At 38.5% G+C, this 20,748-nt stretch overlaps 1 protein-coding gene and 1 pseudogene across 10 annotated transcripts in view; one reads left to right on the top strand and one right to left on the bottom strand.

Moving 5' to 3' along the window:
- Positions 1-20,748, bottom strand: part of Neo1 (neogenin 1) — a 205,589-nt gene that overhangs the window by 59,225 nt on the left and 125,616 nt on the right. For 6 of the 10 annotated variants that reach the window (XM_029565066.1, XM_029565070.1, XM_008836447.3 and 3 more), the window contains exons 8-9: positions 10,465-10,684; positions 2,055-2,209 (exon numbers count right to left, since the gene is read on the bottom strand). In XM_029565066.1, the coding sequence (XP_029420926.1) occupies positions 2,055-2,209; positions 10,465-10,684 (375 nt within the window). The remainder of the gene's footprint in view (positions 1-2,054; positions 2,210-10,464; positions 10,685-20,748) is intronic. The other 4 variants (XM_029565069.1, XM_008836448.3, XM_008836451.3 and 1 more) reach the window with 1 other exon arrangement.
- On the top strand, positions 15,276-15,652 carry LOC103736891 (annotated as a pseudogene).

The following is a 20,748-nucleotide window of genomic DNA, read 5'->3' as shown; positions in this document are numbered from 1 at the left end:
AGAAGAGGGTGTCAGATTCCCCTGGAACTGGAGTCAAGGATGGTTGGTAGCCACCATGTAGGTGTTGGGATTTGAACCTGGGTCCTCTGCAAGAGCAGCCAGTGCTCTTAACTGTTGAGCCATCTTTCCAGCCCTGATTCTTATCTTTAATATCCATGACTAAAATGACCGAGGAAAGGCCTTCTTTCTGTATTCACTACTCACATTTTAAGAGGAGAAATCTTACCTTAGTCACCATCCCTTTATCATTAGTTCTTTGCATTGTACCAGGCATAGGAGGTACTCAAATATTAGATAAGTAGCTACAGCATTAAAAATTAAAGCCTATGTGAATTCTTTAATTACATCCACATTCTCATTGGATGAGAACGGGAGCTTTCACAAATGCATCTCAGACGCTCCCACTCAATTTAGCTTTGTCAACACAGAAAAGCCAGTTCACCTGTAGTAAAAGTAAACTGGAACTGGCTTATGGTAAAAGGCAAAGTTTAAAAGAAAGTTTCAAAGAGGAAAAACACCAATTATGACTTAACTGTTGTACTGATTAGTTTCTGTTTGCTTGGCCTGGGAAGAAGAAACCTAAATTGAGGAATTATCTCCATCAATCTAATCTGTGGCCATTCATTTCTATGAGACGTTTTCTTGAATTTTAATTGATGTAGGGGGGCCCAGCCCACTGTGGGCAGTGCTGTCCCTGGGTAGGAGGGCCTGGGCTGTATAAAAAATATAGCTGAGCAAGCCAGTAAGCAGCATACTTTAGCTTCTGTCTTCTGGTTCCTGCCTTGAGTTCCTACCCTAGCTTCCCTCAATGATGAACTACAATGTAAGCTGAAATAAACCCTTTCCTCCCCAAGCTGGTTTTGGTGGGTGTAATTACAGTAACATAAAGCAAACCGAGACAATTACTTTTTATAAATTCAGGCCTATAGGTTATAACCAGAAGTTAAATAGGACATTGTAATATAAACCAACCTGACACTTGCCTTAGTCACAGAGTCTTAGAAATGTAATGAAAAGTAAAGCTATTTAGTACAAAAGAACAGGAGCTCCAAAAACTTATAAAGGTTGAGGTATGCTCAACAACAGGGCAATTCAGTTGATGACCATCATGAATATCCACTTAATGTGCAAGGTACTACATTAGATATTAGGGGAAATATCCACAAAAACAAGCAAGGTACATCCCTAACAACAGCTGAAGGAGTGAAGTGATAATATATCTCAGAATTATACAGATAGAAGAGTACACATGGTGAAGGAAGTAATGACAAAGAATTCAAATCTTTTTTTCTGTCAAAAGAATGATCACAGGAATTTAACCTTTATAATGCTATTTGGTGAACATCCCTTAACTTGGAGCCTGATGGCCAGGAGACCCCTTTCATTTATTCCATTTGCTCTGATTCTTTTTGTTGTGGTCCTTTTTTATTTTTTTTTTTTGAGAAAGAGTCTCACTATGTAGCCCTGGCTGGCCTTGAATTTCTGGAGTTCTGCCTGTCTCTGCCTCCTGAGTGCTGGGATTAAAGGCATGTGCCACCACTCCTGGCCTACATCATTTTTCTAAAACTTGCCAACCAAGAAAGACTAAGGTCAGATCCTAGCCAATGGGGAAAAGACACAGTATCCTGGGATTAGGATAAAAAAACAAAAACAACTATCAAACTTCCTGCAGGGTGTGCTTGGCTTGTTCACAATCCAAATGAGGCAACACACCCTTTTGCAAAAATAAAAGCTGCCTTGAAGAGTTAATTTAACTTTGTATGTCCTTTGTGTGGTATTGGTGGAGTCCTTGGATCTCAAGTTTTATTTTCAACCATGGGATCAGAAGAAAGACTAAGCCTCTGAACTAAGTCTTAAAAGATCAGCATAAAATGGGTACAGAGGCACTCAGGGAGAAGAGGCAGGGGGAGCTTTGTGTTGTATTATTTGATATTGTTTGATGGATATTCATTTTGTCTTGCCCTAATTCATAAGGATCTTGAAACCAAGTATGCAAGGCAGGCCTTCAAATAATCTCCCTACAGGTGGGGCAGGCAGACAAGTGAAAGACTTACCCTCAGGCTGTGTTTCTACTCGTAAGGGAGCTGAACTCTCTCCAGAGCCATGTTTATTTTGAGCTGTAACTTTAAAGATGTACACAGTTGCAGGCATTAAGTTTTGAATAGTCACCTGCATCTCTCCTGGGTGACTGGTATTCTCAACACGCTCCCTTCGGATAAAGAAAGATTTGGAAGGAAATGGTATCAATACGACATATTTCTAGAATGTAGTTTCAATTTCCAGTTCACATCAAAAATCTAATAAAATCATACTAATTCTCAAAGTGAAACTCATGAGTTACTAGTTACAGTAGAATATGAACACTGGCAAAAGAACAGGTAATAAATACTTAACAAGCCATTGATGATCTTCCTTAAACATTACTGCTAATCACTGATCATAATCACAGTTTCCTTTCAGAGGAGATGTGTTCCTTAGTGCTGTTTCAAATGAGCAGCAGGTCACTGACTTTGTCAGCTTTTGAAATCACTGCATTTTAAGGAAAGAGCCTCAGGGAAATGGACAGGCGATTTTCACAGTAATTATCAAAGAATAATGTCTGAATTTTAAACAAAGAGATGCTCAATAAAAATAAACCACATGCTACTACTGCTAAATTGAGAGCAAAAACATTAAAAAATCTAGATGTAACCCAACTTATTAAAAAAGGTAACTGATGACACTGGTTTTAATAAATTAATTCTTTTAGAAAATTCCTTTTTATCTTGGTGCGGTATGTGTACACGTGGGCGCGTGCATAAATGTGCCTGTGCATGCCCCTGTGAGAGCATGAGTGGAGGTCAGACGGTGGCCTTGGGTGTTGGTCCTTGCCTTCTACCTTGTTTAAGATAGAGTTCTTGTTCACTGGTACATATACTTGGCTAGCTGGCCCAGGAGCTTCCAGAGATTCTTCTGTCTCCATCTCCCATCTTGCCACAACAGGACTGGGATTACAGATGCTCACTAGGATTAAACTTGGGTCTCATGCTGACATGGCAAGCCTTTTCTTTATGGAACCATCTCCTTAGCCCTAATAATTCTTAGAACTAATAAATTAAACTAATTTTCAAACGAATCGAAGCAACGTAAATGAATCCAATGGTCTAACATAAAAGCAGTATCTAGATCTTTATAAAAGGCAACTTTTGGGCCACTGATATGGTTCAGTGGGTAAAAGTGCTTGCCACCAAGCCTGATGATCCTGAGTTCAATCGCTAGGATGCACATGGTAGAAAGGGAGAACTGAATTGTGCAAATTGTTCTCTGACCTCCACACATGTGCTGTGGCATGCACACAACATGTACACACACATACATAAATGTAAAAAAATGGCAACTTCTAGGATTTATGGTTAGGGGGTTATGTGTTCAACTAAGCTCCACAATCATGCTCAGTGTACTGTACTAACTATACTGAAAACTAGACTATGATATAAATCAACTTAACAAATAATGTGAAGAAATTGGCTTTAGACTGTTGGCTTTTAAGAACTGTCATCATGTGATCAGTGGATGTAGTTGATAGAGTGCTTGCCTGGCATGTACAAAGCCCTACATCTGATTCCCAGTATCACATAAACTGGGCATAGTTGTACATGCCTATAACATGCCCCTACATGGAAGGCAGGGGCAGGAGGATCAGAAGTTGAAGGCCATATTCAGCTATAAAGCAAGTTTGAGGTCAGCCTGAGCTATAGCATTGTTATGAAAAGCAAATCAGTCATAAGCATGAGTCCCAAGGATGAAAAACATTGCATCTTAGAAGGTATGATATTAGATTGGTCTATAAGAACCAAGTTTCTGTCCAGAAAAACTTAACTTCAGGACAAGAATCAAGGAGTATTAGAAAGGACAATCCTCAGAACTGTGTGAGGTTACAATGGAATTAAGGTTCAAATATGAGAGTTAAGAATCAAAAAAAGAGAGAAAAATGCATATTTTATATCAAGACAGTGCTGGACTAGAAGCTAGAAGATCTAATTCCAGTTATGGCAATGCTATCAGCTTGTGAAGGAACTGTGGGCAACTCATGAGCTGTTTCTGAGACCCATTTTCTTATGTTTTGAATGAAAGAATGACACAGGATGGGCAAAATTTTCTTGAATTTCCAGATAGCACATGCTGACAAGTTTAAGGGAAAAAGGAAGATATTATGTACTTACTTACATAACCTTTAAAAATGTCACTATTCTAAATAGATTCTGAGTCATAAAATAAAACTGTTCTGATTTGGCCTGGGATCCATAGTTTGCAAACTTAGAACTAGACTAACAGATCTTTAATGCTTCATTCATCTCAAAACTTCTACCAATACTAGGAGTAACTTTACTCTTCAATTAAACCATTATCAGAAAAGAGCTGTTGTTTAATTTATAGATTTTACAAAAATAAAAAGGATAAACATTTCATAGGCAGAAAGGCAGAGGAAAAACCCTCTGGACTATGAGGTTTATGACTAATGCACATAGTACCACCTGGTGGTTGACTTTTTAAATTCATGAAGTGAGAAAATTTGCATATGAATAGACTACATTCTCACACTCAACTTTTATTATAAAATAAATCTATTAAGTAATTTATTGTTCTTGTTCTTTTTTTATATTTTATGAGTGTATGACTATATTGCCTGCATGTATGTGAGTGCACCTGTGCTGTGCAATGCAACAGAGGTCAGAAGAGCGCTTCGGATTCCCCTGGAACTGGAGCTAAGGATGGTTTGTAGCAGCCATGTGGGTGCTGGGAATCAAACAATCTCTCCAGCCTGTGTCCTTGTTTTTTAAGATAACTAGATTTAAGCTTAGGAAGGTTAAATAAAAATTTTGTAAAACAAAATAATATATAGTCTTTCAACTTTTAGATTTCTTTTTTAAAAAAATTTATTTTATTTTTATTTTATGTGTAAAAGTGTATTGCCTGCATATTTGTAAGTGCACCCCTGTTGCAGGTCAGAAGAGGGCGCTGGATTCCCCTGGAACTGGAGTTAAGGATGGTTGTTAGTTGCCATGTAGGTGCTGGGAACTGAACCCAGGTCCTCTGCAAGAGCAGCCAGTGCTCTTACCTGTTGAGCCATCTCCTCAGCCCCATTTAAAAAGATTTATTTAGTACTTATTGTTTGTATTCAGAAATCAAGCTCAATAAAGTAACAAAAATAATTACTGTCTCAAAATATCTTCCTTTTACATATTTACCAATTTACCCTACCTACTCTTTCATTTTCATCCAGGCTTGTCAACTGCCACATGTCTAGATTAACATATTTGCTATTTCCCTGGCTCCTCTTTCCTTTGAGTAGTAGTGGTCCCAGAGCACTGCTACTACAAAAAGTTTAATACAATCAGGGGGCACACTTGTTTAAGAGCTAAAATGGTCCATCTTATATGGGATGCCAGATTCTTACAGGCGTTCCAACATCTGATTTCAAATTTGAACCTTATTTTTAATCTGTTATTCATTTCTACCAAAAGCTCTAGATGAGGGAGGCTAGCTATCTGGCCTCATCGTCCTTATACTATACACCTAAATGGAACGTTACCTTTCCTTGTCTTGTTTGCCTACCAACTTCTATATTTCTCTCAGCTCCAACTTCATATATTAGTCATGCCTGCTTATTTCAATCTCTGACACATAATTAAGATATATAAATAATATGTATTTACACATTTAAGAAATGAATATTAGTTCTACTGCCTCACTTGTCCTACTGAGACCTAACGGCAGTACACATACACTGACATGAATTTTACCAGACCTCTCCATGCAAGGGATTCTCATCTTTGGTGCTCTGGTGATATGGGGAAGCATAATTCTTTGTTGTAAGTGGCTGTCCTATACAAGACAGGATGCTTATTCATCTCTGTCCAGTATCACTACATGTCAATAAGCACCCTGCCTTTACTACAGCTGCAACAAAATATTGTTAGACACTGCCAATATTCTTCCAAGGGTGGAGTGCAAAACTATCCCTGGATGAGAATAACTATTCTAAGCATTTACATATACATCAAAATATAGGTATCATTTTAAAAAGGGCATCAGACTTCACAAGGATGCACACACTATGTGTCCATTCCTCATCAATGGATGTCTGTGTTTCTTTTTAAATCTTATGAACAATAAAAAACTTTTCTATGATCATTCTATGCATATGTGTCTGTATAACTGTATGAGAGCTATCCAGAAGTTTAGTTCTTTAAGTCCTACATGCATGAAGATTTAAAAATTCTGCCAATTGCCTTCTCTACAGACTTTGTAATATTTTTTACTGAATTTGTATTTCATATACAAATTCCCCCTTTCCTTTTGACACCCTCCGATACCCTCTCCCCGCCCAACTAGAGTTCATACATTCTGTCATTTGTATTAAAGCCTATTGCATACAGTTAGCGTCCCGAAATGACCCTCAGTGTAAGTTCAACCACCAGGGTTTAGTCTCTTCAAAGAAGACTCCGTTCTTCCTTATCCAGCAGTAATCAGCTATCAACTCTTTGACTAAGATTGGGGCTTGCTGTTCATTTCCACACTTTTGTGCTGGGTTTTTGTCTGCCTAAATTTCCACGGGTCTTGTGCATGCTGAAACCATTGCTGTAGGTTTGTATGAGAAGGATCCCATTTCCATACGGTCATGCACCTCTTCTCTGGCTCTTACAATCTTCCCCCCTCCCCCCGCATCTGCAATGGTCCCTGATCCCTGGGTGGGTGGACCTGTTCAAAGACCCACACTCTGCTGACTCATATTCTATATGTTTTGGTCATTTGTGGCCTTTTGTATTCCTGGCCCTCTGTTGCATGAGGGAGCTTCATTGATGAGAACTGAAAGATGTATTAGTGTTCTCTTCAACCCCTGTTCTATGTTCTGTGAGCCTTAGGTGTAGAGGTTGCATCCTAGATGTGCCACTTAGGCTTGGGCAATTCACAGAGAATCTCTGTGTGTGACCAGTGGTGTAACTCTGTAATAATCTGTCTGTTGAAAAAGAAGCTACATTGATGGGTGGTGACTGGGATACTTGTTTTTAAGGATTTGATGCTAGGATCCACAAATGAAGGAGAACAATCTACAGACTATTTTAATACTATCACTACAGTCTGGACTGGGTTCCCTCCCACATCTTCATTTTATACTGGATAATGTCAATTTATTAAATAGCCTTAGAGATAAAAATAATAATTCATTGTTTTACATTTCCAGGATTGTTAATGATGGTGAAAACTTTTTAACGGGTTATTCACTAACTTCTGTGAGCTGCTTTCATCTTTGCCTTTTGGTGTATCTTTCACTTATGATTTGCAGGAGCTCTTCAAACAGACTGGTTATCAATACAATCTTCCATAAATGTTACATTTTTCTAATTGGTCATTTGATATGTTTTTATTGTTTATAATCATTTACCATGGAATTCCTCACTGGTGTATAATAAATGCTGTCTATCTTTCATGTTACAGTTTCTGGGCTTTCAATGTTTTAACAGACATCGACTCTCAAAATGAAAATTTTTTTCTAATAAATTTATAAATTTTATCTCCCACCAAACATGCAATGTCCTCAGCATCATTCATAATATTTCTCCACTGTCTGAAATTAGTATTTAAGCTATCAATGTTTAATATTTATTTACTGGTGTGCCGGATGGCTTTAGTGTCAACTTGACACACCCAGGTTGAGGGAGCCTAAACTGGGGAATTGCCTCCATTGGACTGGCCTGTGGCCATGTCTGTGGGGCATTTTCTTGATTGCTGAGTGATGTGGGAGGGCCCAGCCCACTGTGGGTAGTGCCACTCCTGGGCAGGTGGGCCTGTGTTGGATAAGAGAGCAAGCTGATGCCGGGAATGGTGGTGCACACCTTTAATCCCAGCACTTGGGAGGCAGAGGCAGGCAGATCTTTGCGAGTTCAAGGCCAGCCTTGTCTACATAGTGAGTTCAGGAGACCCTGTATCAAAAAGACAAAAAAAGAAAAAAAAAAGGAGCAAGCTGATCAGGGGCCAGGGGAGCAAGTCTGTAAGCAGTGATCCTCCATGGCCTGTGCTCCAGCTCTTGCCTCCAAGTCCCTGCCCTGAGTTCCTACCTTGGGCTCCCTCATGAACTGTGACCTGGGAGATGTAAGCCAAATAAACCCTTTCCTCCCCAAGTTGGTACTGGTCAGAGTGTTTTGCCACAGCAATGGAGAAACAAACTAGGACAACTGGTATTACATTTACTAGTATTACTATTTTAGATGTGGAGGATACTCTGCTGAACAAAAGAAACACACTAAATAAAAGAGGAAATTTGGAGTGTGTGTCAAGAGCAAAACAAAAAGCAAAACACCAAGAACAAACCCCCATCAAAACCCAAAAACTCAGTGTCCTCCCCGAAAACCAAACCCTAAGGATGAAGCAGTAGCAGTGTTCTGGCAGATGTTTAACTGTGGACTCTAGAGCTTAGCATCTTCCAGTATAAATATCTTGCATACCCCATGTACAGCTGCCAAATGACATCATCAGATTTCCAAAGCTTCCTGAAAATTTAAGGAATGGGATGGGAAGAAGCTGGCTCCAACACACTGCAGTGCAATAGAGAATGAGGGGGTTAAGTGAATGTACATGGGCATTCAGGGGAGTGCTGAGGAGGTGTCAGCTGAGGAGAGGCCAGAAGCCAGGAAAACTGTGGGGAAATTGTATTTCTGGTATCTACCAGATTAATAAGGGCAAAGGCCCTGTTGTAGAAATAGAGTGTGTTATGCAGAGGAATCACTAAATGCTTTCTTCATCCTGTGAACTCAATTGATAGTTGCAATGAAAAAAAAAAGGTATTTTAATGGCAATAGTGTAACTTGCTGTTTGAAGTAATGTCTTACACCTTTTTGTGTATAGGACTTTGGTTCCTTATCTTTGTAATAGATCATCAAACATCCAGTATCCAGTAACCACTACCCAATGAGTACTTCCATCTATCAAATGAAAATCATGTCATCCAGACTGCTAATGGTAAGAAGTTAAGGGGTCCTCCACTTGCTCAGCTGGCTAGTCTGGCAACAAATACAATAAATGTATAGGAACTGCAAGCATCCTACTAGAGAAAAACAAACAAACAAACAAACAAACAAAAAACAGCAGACTATTTGATTGTTAGGACCCCAACCAAAGCGGTATTTAGCTTTCTTATTTTGGTGTGAAGCAAGAGCACAGTGAGGGAATCTACTCAGCAATGTTAAGAACACACAGTCAGCAGATGACATAGTTTCTCCCAAGGACTTCATAATCTGGTTGGGAAAACAATATAAATACAAATGAAATAATTAAACAACAAACTAGGGCATGACAAGCTCTTGTATTATCCTGATTAACTGCCAATGTTAGTGGTTTCAAAGATCTGTGAGTGTAATGCTTATGTGCTGAGGCAGGGAATGTCCTGGAAGGGTTTCATGGGTTTTAACTTGATACAAGACAGATTATTGAATGTAACTTTAGCTAAGAAGGGGGAAGGAGAAAGAGACTGAGGGACCTGGGAATAAAGGCTCTAACTTGCTTCGTTAGAAAGTGAGCTTAACTGAGAAAAAAGGAAAATGAGGGAACACAGATGAAGCCAGGCTGTGGGATACACTGGTCTGGAGATTCTGGATATTCTATAAGCAACGTGAGCTCCTGCGATGATTGGAGATACCAGGAAATTTGATGACAATGCTGTTTTAGGAAAATTACTCAAGTACTCTTGTGCCAAAGAGACCCCTGGAGCTCATCAGCCTATATCATGTGAAAGTACAGGGTTACATTCATTTGATTAGTAAGTTAAATCTACCTTAACCTCCGTAATTCTACACTGGATGAATCTTTCTTAAAAAATTATTTTATTTACTTTTAAAATTTTATGTGTATGCGTGTATTGCCTGCACGTAGGTAAGTGCACCCATGTCGTTCAATGCCCACAGAGGACAGAAGGGGCTGTTAGATCCTCTGGAACTGGAGTTACAGACAGTTGTTAGCTACCATGTGGGTGCTGGGATTCAAACCTGGGTCTTCCGCAAGAACAGCCAGTGTTCTTACCTGCTGAGCCATCTCTCCAGCCCCTGGATGAATCTTATGGAAAAGGTATAGTTCTAGTATTGGAGATGGCAGACTGCTTATCTAGCATGCATGAGGTCCTGGGTTTGATTCCCAGCACCACAAACTAAACCAAACCCATCAACACAGTCCTGATTACATCTGAATGCTTTCACCTAAAATAGTTCTATTTTTTCCCTACATTAACTCAGAAAGGGAGGAAAGAAAACTAGAATGTCAAGTGTGTTTGGAATTTATGTAATGACCTAAAATTAAAGAAGACATACTTCAATGATCATATTTTCTGCACTGAAAATTGGTACAGACCCTGTGGCAACAAAGAGCCAGGGTGATAGTGACCAGATGGGTGGAACAAGATGAAGCCCATTGGTTAGACATGCAGGCACTTACCTAGCAACCCCTTCCTTGGTATAGAGTACAGAGTAGGTGAGATTGTCTCCATGAGGATCTGATGCAGGTGTTCGCCATGTCAATTTGATGAAGCGGGTAGAGACCAGGGAGGCCACGACATCCCGAGGAGCTGAAGGCAGTGGTCCCGTTGTGGCTGGTGCTAGATGGTCAGTAGTGGCACTGGTCAGTGAAGTGGGAGGTAATGTTGGGATGGCAACATCTTGTCATGTGCAAACATTGGGGAATATGAAGGGCAAACCACGACGGTTTTAAAAAAGAGAACAGAAAAACAAAAAACAAAAAAGAAATAAACAAAACCACGATGGGAAATAAAATAAAATGAATGAACATAAAAAAGGCCATTACACTAAAGGCTAACATGCAGGCCTAGGACAGCTATTGAAAACTATGCCGACTATTGCACATATCACTGTGGAGCAAGCAGATTTTCTGATCTGAAAAGGGCTGTGGGCAAGGGACACAGGTGACAGCTGAGAATAACTTGAATGTCCAGGTAATTTTCTTAATATTGAAAGTGGAATGCAACATCTTTCAAGCTTTGCATATAACACTCTCATAGTTTGGTGGACCTTAATATTTTCTACTTCATCAAAATACGGAGAAACCTCCTTATAATGACTGCAAAATAAGGACAACATATTCAACAGAGGGCCCTGGGGGAAAGCTCTAAGGGATGACCTACCTGCAGAGCTAGAAATATTTTCAGTTCTCTCGGAGATTACAAGGCCACACTTTCAACTACTCTCGATATTGGCAACACCCAGGGAAGTAACAACTTTCCTCACCTTGATAAATTATAATTCATTTGTTATTGGGTCAATCTATTTAACCACAACACTATAAAACTCTGAATTAAAAATTCCAAGGCTGCAAAAATAGAATAGGTAACTTGGATCCTCTGTCAGGATCTTACTGGTAATGTAACTTGTAACAGCTGTCGGCATCAGGTACTGGATGGGAGAGATGAAGCACGCAGGATAAGCCACCTGTGGCACACAGGCAGCTGTGGTCAACTCGATCTTCTTAAGGCATGTTCTACTATTAGTTCTTAGTTTAGAAATATATTCCTAGTACTCAACCTAAATTTTCCCTTTAGAGACAGAAATTACAAGTTCATTTTTTAAATATTTTATTTTATGTGTATGTGTGTATTGATTGCATGTAGGTAAGTGTGCCCATGTCATGCAATGCCCATGGAGGACAGAAAAGGCTATCAGATTCCCTGGAACTGGAGTTACGAACAGTTATTAGCTGCCATGTGGGTCCTGGGATTCGAACCTGGGTCTTCTGCAAGAACAGCCAGTGTTCTTAACTGCTGAACCATTTCTCCAGCCCCAGAAATTACAAGTTTAATCTCGCTTTTTTTTGAGATGGTCTTGTAACAAAAAATAAAGAACTGTCATGAACTTAATGGAGAAACTGGTAGAAAATATCAGGGAGGAATACTATAATTTGTAGAGGTAGGTTCCCCCACACCTATCTAGTGGTTATGGGGATTGAACCCAGGGCCTCAAGCATGGTAGATAAACACTCTTATCTCTGACCTAGTTTTCAATTAAATGGTTTTTGGCAAAAGGGCAACAGTATTCTATAAATATCTGTGGACTATAAGGTAAATATAAATAAATATGCCAGGTGAAACTGATTCTCTAAGGGAAACTACAAAGGAGAGCCAACCTGTGGTTTTTAGACAAGTGGGGCAGGAGAAACAGTAGCTACCACAACTGTACGTTTTCAGTATGACACTCTGGCTCTATACACAAACCAGTAAATCATTATAACAATTCTGTAATCCATACTATCATAGTGTCTCAATCTTACTGTTTGTTGGCTCAGAGGAAATAATGCCTTTCATTCACAGCTTTCAGAGTATTTTTCTTTATATCAGTTTATTCACACAACAGCCCTACAAGGTGGGGTGGAAATGATGGAATTAGATACTAAGAAGAAAGAGTCAAGCACTTTTAGGTTTCTGGCTTGGCAGATTGGGCAGATGGAGGAATCATCAATAGAGAAAAAGGAAATATTAACAGAACCAACACAGTGAAAGGGAGATGATGAATTTGGTTTTGAACATGCTGGGTTTTAGGTAACAATCCAATACCTACATAAGAAATGTATACAAGTAGAAATATGGATCTGACTAACACTAAAAGTCACTAAAATACAGGGTTCAAAGAGTAACCTGGACATAAATGCTTTGTAGTCTCATTTCTGTGCTTTAGAAACATACAAACCTGCCTCCAAATCTTATCTGACTTCCTAAGCCCAATTTTCTCTTTATTTACTGGTTGGAGAGCAAAAATACTGTCATGTGAGAAGCAGTGCCTACTGGAAAGAATCCAGGATTGAATACAAAGACCCATGTTCAAAACCTGACTCTGTTACTTCCTAATGTGAGGGTGAGCAATGCTGCCTGTCTAATGTCATTTTCTTTAACTGTACATTGAGAGCAACAGCGCTCCCTACCCATGTTCCATATGACAAGAAGCAAATGAATATTGAATAAGAAAGCACATGTGGCAGCACTGTACTACTGCTGTAACTAGCTTTGAAAGGGTAATAAACACAAGGATGGAAGTATAAAAGCAGCTGGGGAGGGAATGTAAACAGAGAATTAGGTGAAGGCTGGACCAGTGATGAAAGACTCACTTAGAGAAATTTGATTGCTCTACTCAACTTCTACTGTAGGTCAATGATTCACTAAAGGCATCTAGCATTTCTTAAAAGTTTGTATTCACACTGTACCACCTTTTACTAACCTATAAGCTCCTTAAGGACAAGATCTCTATCTGCTTCATCTTGCAGTCACTCACTGCCTCTATTTAAGATAGCCAACAAGTATATATTTATGAAATTAATAAACAAGAAAATTCAGGGAGAACATCAATCAATAGAGACCAATGTTTCCACAATCTCATGCAACATTTTACTTTTTTAGCCAAAAGCGTATATAAATATTTAAAATATTTTTATTTATTATTTTTATTTTATGTGTATGAGTGTATTGCCTGCATGTAAGTGCACCTGTGTCATGCAATGCCACGGAGGTCAGAAGAGGGCTTCCCCTGGCACTGGAGTTAAGGATGGTTTGTAGCCACCATGTGGGTGCTGGGAATCGAACCTGGGTCCTCTGCAAGAGCAGTCAGTGCTCTTAACCACTGAGCCATCTCTCCAGCCCCATAAATATCATTTATACAATGATACATCATTTGCAAAGCACAGGCATTTTATTAATTGTATTTTAAATACAAATGTAAATAATGGCAAGTACTATATAATGTAAACAATTCCTCATTAACCAAGGGAAAATCTACATCTACTCTAGCTCTCCTTCCCAGGTAGGTTGTGTGTCCTACTGAGCAGGTTAAGGGAAAGAGATGTATGTCAGCACAGAAAATCAAGTAGGAGCTAGGTTATACCAGGGTCCATTGCAAAATGGAATAGATTGGGACTGTGCACTTATGGCATGATGGTTTGAGGAGGAAAACAAATTCTCATCCCCCCAAAACAAATGGTAAAGATGGAAAAAATTGTTAAGAATCAAGACTGACCAAAGGCATACCACAATAAATGCTGAGTAGCATTTATTCATGAAAACTACCACACGAGGTAAAACATGTGTCTAAAGCATCATCTCAGCTTTGTTGGAGTGGTCAACCAGGATAGTGTACCTCATTTGAGGTACAGGAAGGGCCAGTACGTCCCTAGCCTAAGGCTGTAATCTTTTTAGGCACAATGGATTACACCAGCCATAGAACAAGGCATCCCATGAGGTAAGAATATGGTAAGAAGGCTTAATAAGCTCTCCACATATCCCAGGATGATTAGAAGTCATGTATATTCCAGAGATAGGGGCAGGTCAATCCACCCATGTATTCCTGGTCAGTGTTCATCCATTTATGTTCAGGAGACAAAAGAGAGTACTTTGCACAAAGCAAAAGGTGAGGCAGCCTGAAAAATTGAACTCAAAGTTGAAGGTATTCCCCAAACCACGTCAAAATCTACCAGCCCAGAGCTGAACTTCTAATTTTTGGCTGAATAATAATTTATATAGACATACAGCTGCTGTGTGTGGTGGCACATGACTATAACCCTAGCACATGACAGCAGGATCATGAGTTTGAGGACAGTCTGGGCTATATAGTGAGTTCCAGGCCAAGACGGATACATAGCAAGACCCTGTTACAACAACAACAACAACAAAAGCAAACAAACAGGTATGTTATCCCTAGAAAACAAGATCCACATAGAAACAGCATTCTAGGGAAAAAGAACAAGAAAATAAAAACTAAGCTGAGGCATTAGGGGTTATACATGCTGAGAAACAAAGTAGTCCAGGCAAGTCACTAAACAGAACAAATGATGGGTGGGGAAGAGAAGAATCAGACTCTACACCTAACATTCAACAGGAAATTAAGAAACGTGCAATTAAATAGAAACTGTGGCATAAACTCTGGAGGTAAAAATGGCAGTCAGTAAGAATGTCTCAGAAGGTCCTCGTATATATTTAATAAAGACTTTAAACCTTATTAAAATATCTTCAAAGAACTAAAGAAAATGCCAGGAACTGCCCAGGGTCTAGGAGTTTACCTTATTTTTAAGTTAACATGTTAATCTATTATAGCAAATAGCCGAAAGAAAGCATTTAAAAAACAAAAACAAAACAAAACAAAACAAAACACTTGTGAGAGGCAACTGGAGTCCAATAAAACAACTGCTCCTTCAGATAAAAGACATCCAATGCCTTTCCTTTCCTCTTCTGGAGACAGTGTTTGCAGGCACTCAGAATGGTCCAGTGTTTGACATATCGCTGTAGGCTTTCCTACAACATAGCCTCTAACAAAAGTAGGCTGTCCTGAACCCCTGGTGATAGGATTGTTTACCTTTATACCAAGACGGTTGGGAAAGCACCAAATCTGCATGTGGTGTGTGCCCGGGCAGACTTTAAAGGGTTCATGCTGTAAGACCTAAAGTCCTTTTGAGATTGTCCAAAACAACAACAACAAAAAAACATGTCAGCAGGGCCTACGGTGGCTCTATGTGTGCTAAATGTGTTTGTGACAGGATCAAGTGTGCTTTCCTCATTGAGGAGCAGAAAATCATTGTGAAAGTGTTGAAGGCACAAGTAGAGTCAGAAAGCAAAATAACCATAAGGCTTTTCTAAGTAATAAAAACCACAGCTTGTTCTATTAAAAAAAAAAAAAAAAAAAAGACATCCAGTGCAATTTGGGAGTCTTTTAGATAGACCCACTGAAGGGATGCTCCAATTGCTTCACCGTGTGTTCCTGTTCAGCATGGAAGAAGCCAGAGCGATCTGTGTCCCCATTCCCTACTGGCAATTTGGGTAACCCCTTCAAAGGATGGCATGATAAGAATAGGAGGTAGGAACTGGCTAGGCAGTTAGGGTAAAAAGACCCCAAAGAAAAGTAGCCAGTTTCTTCACTAAAAGTCAAAATGTCCTTGGGACTATTAGCAACATACTCTGTTCCAAAGGCCAAAAATGTGTCAAAAAAAGTATTTGGGAGCTTGTCTCTAATCTTTAAAAGATTTTAGGGTTATCTCTTCAGAGGGAGGAATGTTAGAGTACCCAAAAGCCCCATAAAAATAAATGAAAGAAAAAAAAAGAAAAGAAAGAAGAAAAAGTGATGGGGAGATATGGGAGGTGTTGGAAGGGAGGGAGTGGGCACGGATTTGAACAGAACACCTTATATGCATGTATGAAATTCTCAATGAAGTTTTTGTAAAAGTTAAAAAAAAGACATCCAAAAGAAGTATTCACACTGAATAGGGGGAAACAATTATATGGTGCTTTTAATTACAGCACTGTATTAAAAATTAAAAGAATGAGAAGAGCACCTGAGAATAATTTGTCACATAAAGGTGCCACTGAAAAAAATATGTGGCAGTTACAGAATTCAGAGTGCTCCCAATGGTGTCTCTCAACAGACAGTCATGTTTCACAGCTTAGAAGTGTAAGAGAAGACAGATTTCTTCCTCTCTCCCTAAACTAATAAAATTCATCATTATTCCCAATTAAAAAAAACAATTCATTATTTTAATTTTATGTGTATGAGTGTATTGCCTGCATGTTTGTGAGTGCACCCGTGTTGTGCAATGCCATGGAGGTCAGAAAAGGGCATCAGATTCCCCTGGAACTGGAGTTAAGGATGGTTTGTGGCTGCCGTGTGGGTGCTGGGAATTGAACCCAGGTCCTCTACAAGAGCAGTCAGTGCTCTTAACCGCTGAGCCATCTCTCTAGCCCCTATTCCCAAATTTTAAATATAATACTGAAGTAAAGAAAATTAAAGGAAAATTGATATCTAATGATAATTTAGAATTAGCATCTATTAACATTCTCACAATCTAATTTATGAACATCAGCTTTCAGGAGACTCAAAATTTTTTCAACAAAGTTCACATAGGGAAGATTTACTAATTTTACTGATTTAAAAACTTTTTATTTTATGTGTATGAGTGTTTTGCTCACATGTAAGTGTGTCACATGTTGTGCAATGCCCATGGAAGCAGGAAGAGGGCATCAGATCCCCTGGAACTGGAGTTAAGGATGGTTGTTAGCTGCCATGTGGGTGCTGGATACTGAACCTGGGTCCTCTGTAAGACCAGCTCGTGTTCTTACCCACTGAGCCATCTTTCCAGCCCCTTATGAATTCTAATATTCTGATTTTCAGGTAGAAAAAAATCTTCACATTTTTCAAAGATTCTATGTTTAGAATGAGGTTTATTTGAAATGGCACATACTTCTTTGCTACGTATTATGTGAAAGAAAGATATATCAAAATGCTTTGTGAAATCCAACATGAATTTCAAACTTGAAAGATACGCAATTTTTCTTCAAGGTTTCTGTGGCAGAAACAATGATTTATCTGACACCTACTTTTGGTTTGGGAATCATTTCCCTATTATAATCAATATTATTTAACTTCTAGAAGGAAAAAAGTCAAAATGTTCAGAGTAGAAATGACTCCCAAATACTCTGACTCTCCTTGAAATTTTCATGAATAGTTATGCATATTATTGATGTCAGTATAATAAAGAAGCCTTATCTAATTTTAAAACTATTTGCAATTTCTTCAATATTCATAAATATTAATCCTCCAAGTGGTGTTAAAGCAGATATGCTTAAGAGCCCCTACTCATATTTAAAGAAAATCCGTATCAATAATAATGTCAACAATTCTGATGTGGAAATTGGTTTAAGGAAGTGTGCTTACAAATTAAAGGCAGAGAGGCTAGAAAAATGGCTCAGTGGTAAAGAGCTCTTGCAAAGGACCTGGGTTTGGTTCCCAGCACCTACAAAGCAGCTAACAACCATCAGTAACTCTAGTTTCAGGGGCTCTGACACCTTCTTACTTCGGTGGGCACTGCATGCTTGTGGTGTACCTACATACATGCAGAGAAAACACTCATATGCGTGCAATAAAAAGATAAATAAAAAGCAAATTAAAGGCAGAAACTATATGAAATAAATACTTATTATCAATACTTAGTGAAATCCTGCTCAGCAGTACTAGCAAAGTTCTGTAACACAAAGTTTTATAAACAGTGGATACAAATTCTCTTCCCAGTGATCACACAGATTGATAGAAAAGAACTGTGTACATCAAATGACCAATCCATGCATAATGCAGAATACTACAAAAGAGGTCAAATAAAGTACAATGAGATTAAAGTCAGAGTTTTCCTTCTGCCAGAAGCCAAGAGCACTGAGGCTAAAGTGGCCTTTAAAATCAGGCCTTGATAGATACATAGGATTTGGTCCTGACAAAAGGAGGCACCTTAGGTACCAAAACAATTTAAGTGATAATGAGGGAGGAAATGAAGTTAACTGAGTTTGGGGGGAAAAGCTATAGACCCACAGTATACATAGTATTTAAGTGAATCTGTCTTCCTGTAAGTTAGACAGACTATATTCATATTTCAGATTCAACAAATGTATTAGTGTGACCCAAGCTACTTGCCACACAAGTTGTTCGGGCAAGTTACTTAACAGCTTTAGACTTTAGTTCTTCAGTAGACATATATATAATAGCAATAATTACTACTATTCATTCATGGGGAGAGAGGGAGGGAGACTGGTGGAGACAAAAGAATAGAAAAAAAAATCTATATCCAAAACTGGTAGTTTTACTTTTCAAGTAAGCAGAAAAAAGCTAAAGATGTTCATTAAAAGACACAAGAAAATGAGTATTAATTAGAGAACTATCTTTGGGACAATTCCTCTTTTTACTAATGTGAGGTACAAGTTGCACTAGTTTTACAACTTTCCCCTAGCAGAGTACTTAATAATTCCTTCCTTCAACTTGTCCCCTCCATCCCTTTCTCATGTTTTGTTGAAACAGATCACATTATACAGCCAAGGTTGGTCTCCAACTCACAATCCCCCTGTCTCAGCTTCCCAAGATTTGGGATTATAGGCAAGTGTCACCAAACCTAGCTTATTCTTAACTGATGGTAAATGTAACTGTCTCTTTAAAACAATAATTGTAAAAATGTAGTGGCATTATCTATTCTGTGTAGAACGATAGAAAAATGTACAAATGATTATCATGTTAACACTAATCTAAAGAAAACTGGCAATGGATTAGGGATGTAGATCAATACCACAGTGGTTACTTAACACGTGCAAGGCACTAGGCTCCATCCCCAGCACTACAAACCGAAATAAAAACCCGAAAGAAATAAAAACTGCCACCGATTTTTTAAAATATATTGATATATTAATATGGTAATTTCAGACAAAGCAGACATCAGAACAAGGAAAATTATCAGGGATAAAAATAGCACTGCATGTTAATAATCCATAAACTTTTCAGGAACATATACTCTTAAACATGTGTGCATCCAACAAAGAGTACCAATGAATATATAAGGCAAAAGTTATTATAATAATAAATATACTCATTAAGATATAGAAAATTTCAGCACTCTTCTGCTAATAACTGATAGACCAAGAAGGAATAAGGATATAGATGACCTGAACATTATTCATCAACTTTTATCGGACACTTAAAAGCTTCCATGCAACAACAACAGAAAATACATTTTTATTATTTACTTAATAACCACATGATTAAAAGAAGCACTTCATTACAGCATTAACATATTCAATAACAATTTCCAGAGCAAAGATGCATCTCTTTCAAAAGTGGCTGTAAATTTTTAGGTTCACAGTTGAATTAATACAGTTATGTAATATTGAACTCAGTATAAAACCCTATAAGACATAAAATTGAATGAGGTTTTAATCTTTAAAAAAAGATCTCCATTTCATGCTGGAGAGATGGCTCAGTGGTTAAGAGCACTGACTGCTCTACTGCTCTTGCAGAGGACCGGGTTCTGATTCCCAGCACCCACATGGCAGCTACGAACTGTCCTTGACCACAGTTCCAGGGAAATCCGAAGCCTTCTTTTGACTTCCGTGGCACGACACGGGTGCACTCACATACATGCAAGCAATGCACTCACACATAAAATGAAAATAATAAACAAAATATTAAATAAGATCTCCATTTCATTTTAAAATACACTGTTTCCTACAGAAAAACTCATTTTTAATGCTAGTAACACTTAGATGTCTGCACATGCGTCTCTGATCTCTATGTATCTGATTATTACTGGTCACAGTCAGTTACACTCAGATCCTTGGCACCTGAGTATGGATATGAATTCATCATGTAGATTTCAATGGTAATGTTTATCACCTCTACTAATTAACATGAAGTAAATTTTTATGCTTCCTCTTCAAATCCTTTTAAAACTTACATGGCATATAGAGTCTTCTTTAGTTAAAGGTTTTTTTGTATTTCTTTTTTTCTAATTGATTTGTGTGTGTATATTTCATACAGAACATCCCAAACAATCTTATTCATCTATATACCCACTTCCCAACTGGCACCCTCCGATAGCACTCCCCACCACTGGAACCCATATACTCTGTCATCCCTGTTACTGTCTACTATGTTGCCAGTGCCCCCAACCGTTCCCTAGTACTTGTCCATCTGCTGAATCTACTCAGCTTATCTAGAGTTCCTTGTTTTAGGAAGATCAGCTCTTTCTCATCTAGCAGTAATTAGCTGCCAATATTCCTTTAGATAACATTGGGGTCTGCTGTTCATTTTCCCACTTCTATGCTGGGTTACTGTCTGGGAGTCTCTTAGGCCACCCTGGCCAATAACTCAAAGGAAGGTATCTCCTGTCTGACATTGTTTCTTGTTATGTAGTCTTTAGCTATACATATGG

Source organism: Nannospalax galili, unplaced genomic scaffold (genome assembly GCF_000622305.1).
Source record: "Nannospalax galili isolate Female #2095 unplaced genomic scaffold, S.galili_v1.0 scaffold54, whole genome shotgun sequence".
In the NCBI taxonomy this organism is placed as follows: Eukaryota; Metazoa; Chordata; class Mammalia; order Rodentia; family Spalacidae; genus Nannospalax; species Nannospalax galili.
This window is presented reverse-complemented; position numbering and strand designations above follow the sequence as displayed.